Here is a 2255-nt window from a genome sequence, read left to right as displayed (position 1 = left end):
GTGTAGGAGCAGTGAGGCCAGGCAAAGCATTGGAAAGATGCTTGGGAGCTCCAGAAGCAGCAGGAAAGGCGCAGGGGTGTGCAGGGCGTCAGGCAGGGAGCAGGGAAGGAAAGCCACATGGCACAGCCCTTACAGCACAGGGGAGGGAGATGGGAACAACCTTACCTGCACCCCTCAAGCCTGAGCACGGAGGGCGAGAGAACCGGGGAGAGAAGTGACAACAGTTAGGAGCCGAACCTGCCTCCTCCTGGGGCGAACGGCTGGAGAAGGACAGGGTTTGTATTGTCCCTTGGGGCTCACACTGCCCTACACTCCCAGACTCCCTGCTGACGCCTTTGCTGTCACCAAGGACAGCTTCACCTCCTCCAGCTTGGGATGCTGACTTCTATCCAGCATTCACCTGACAGCACACTGTGTCCCACTTCCCTCGCAGGGCACACGGGGATGGGGCTGGTGGAGCCGCAGCGGGACACTGCCGGTGCCGAGCTGATGTGCCAGGCCTGACCTCAGCCTCAAGCCTACTGAAACTAAAAAGCAGCAGGAAGAAGGTGGGGACCAAGGCTGAAGGAACAGCACAGTCTTATGGCTGGATGATGGACCTAGACCCCACAGACTGTACCCAGCCCCAGCTCCACGGCCAGTCCCTGCTGCCCTCCCCAGGCTGTGGCATTTTTCCCTCCAACTTCCTTCTCCCAGCCTTTAAGCCCAGCTAAATGGGACTGGGATAGCACAAGAACAGTGATATTGCTAGGGCTGCTACAATGCCCTGCAGGACTGCCGGGCTGCTCCATCCCCTCCCCACTGCATCCCCCACTCACCCAAGGAGCCTTTGGGACACAGCACTGCAGCCGAGAAGCCAAACTTGGTCTGGGGCCACCACACACCCGCCTTCAGGCTTTTGGGGCAGCCATCATAGAGCACTGGGGAGACACACACGCCGAGAGGCTGGTCACAGGGGAAAGCCACTGATGTCCCACAGCACCAGCTCCTCACTGTGCCCACACTCACCCTCGCAGCCGCTGGGTGTCACCTCGGCAAAGGGGCTGTCGCAGCTATTGCACTGGCGGCCGATGACGCCAGGCCGGCAGTGGCACCGCCCTGTCTCCTTGTCACAGGAGCGCGAGGTGGAGCCCACCGGGTAGCAGTCACATGGCAGACAGGTGTCACTGCCTCTGGGGCGGTAGTGGAAGTCCTGGGGAGAGACAGGGACAGTCATCAGAGAGTCCATCAGGACAGCAGCCAAAGCCAGTGGCTGGGGAACCCCCGGAGCCAGAGCAGAGAAGAACTAGGCTCTCCCAACTTGTAAGCACCCCTACTGCCCCCATTGTCACTATGCTGAGGCAGGAAGGATGCACAGAGGAGCAGAGCAGGGATCCAACCCAGAACGGGGCATACAAAGCAGAGCCTGGGCAGTTGCCAGGCCTTTGGAGGGAACAAGGAACAGCATCAAGAATGAGCACGGCTTTAGTCATGGGCCACGTCTCCATGGGCACAGCTGCCCCTCACCTTGCAGTGGCACTGCCCGTTGGTTTTATTGCAGTCAGGGTCAAAGCCCTTGTTCACATCACAGTTACAGGGCCCACAGGTGGGGTTCCCCCACCAGCCCTTCGGACACTGCTGGTCCATCCTAGGGAGAGAAATTTCTTTGCTGTTACAACAACCAAATCCCCCAGGCCTTCTCCTCCCACCAGCCCAGCAGCTCCAATGAACTGCATGACACTGAGAGGTCCCTTGTCACACAGCCAGGATGAGAGGCCAACATAGGGCCAGGCACAGAGGCCACGGCACTGCCCTGTGCTCTGAATCTCACCTGTGCTCGCAGTACTGCCCAAAAAAGTTCCCAGTGCACTCGCACACGTAGCCCAGGGGGGAGCCTGGCTTGCGGCGACACACTGACTTGTTCTTGCAGGGGTTGAGGTGACACACATCCACGCAGTCCCCTCCGTAGTACCCTGTGGTGTGGACAGAGAGCATCATGTAAGCAAGCACCTTCCCTCTGGAAGGTGCTGGAACACAAAGGAGTAGATTCAAGGGGCTCAAGAGGGATTCGGCCCTCAAGAAAAATTGATGAGTGTCTGACAGGGATGTGACTTGCCCAAGGGATGGATAGAGGCCAAGAGGGAGTCACAGAGAGAGAGGAGAAGACAGACAGGTGTGAAGAGCAGAGGAGTGACAGAGTGCTGCAGGTCCTACCTGGCTGGCAGACACAGGAATAGCTTTGCCACTCGTCCTTGCAGATGCTGTTGGGCGGGGCT

At 59.0% G+C, this 2255-nt stretch overlaps 1 protein-coding gene across 1 annotated transcript in view; it reads right to left on the bottom strand.

Moving 5' to 3' along the window:
• LOC103798384 (cadherin EGF LAG seven-pass G-type receptor 3-like) overlaps window positions 1–2255 on the bottom strand; it is a gene marked incomplete at both ends in the record, with an annotated part of 40371 nt that overhangs the window by 22826 nt on the left and 15290 nt on the right. The window contains 5 exon segments of the mRNA XM_009070640.1: window positions 819–920; window positions 1009–1192; window positions 1507–1627; window positions 1811–1952; window positions 2194–2253. Of these exon segments, the coding sequence (XP_009068888.1) occupies window positions 819–920; window positions 1009–1192; window positions 1507–1627; window positions 1811–1952; window positions 2194–2253 (609 nt within the window).

Source organism: Acanthisitta chloris, unplaced genomic scaffold, assembly GCF_000695815.1.
Source record: "Acanthisitta chloris isolate BGI_N310 unplaced genomic scaffold, ASM69581v1 scaffold25562, whole genome shotgun sequence".
NCBI lineage: Eukaryota > Metazoa > Chordata > Aves > Passeriformes > Acanthisittidae > Acanthisitta > Acanthisitta chloris.
Note: the sequence above shows the minus strand (reverse complement) of the source record. Positions and strands in the feature narration are given on the sequence as shown.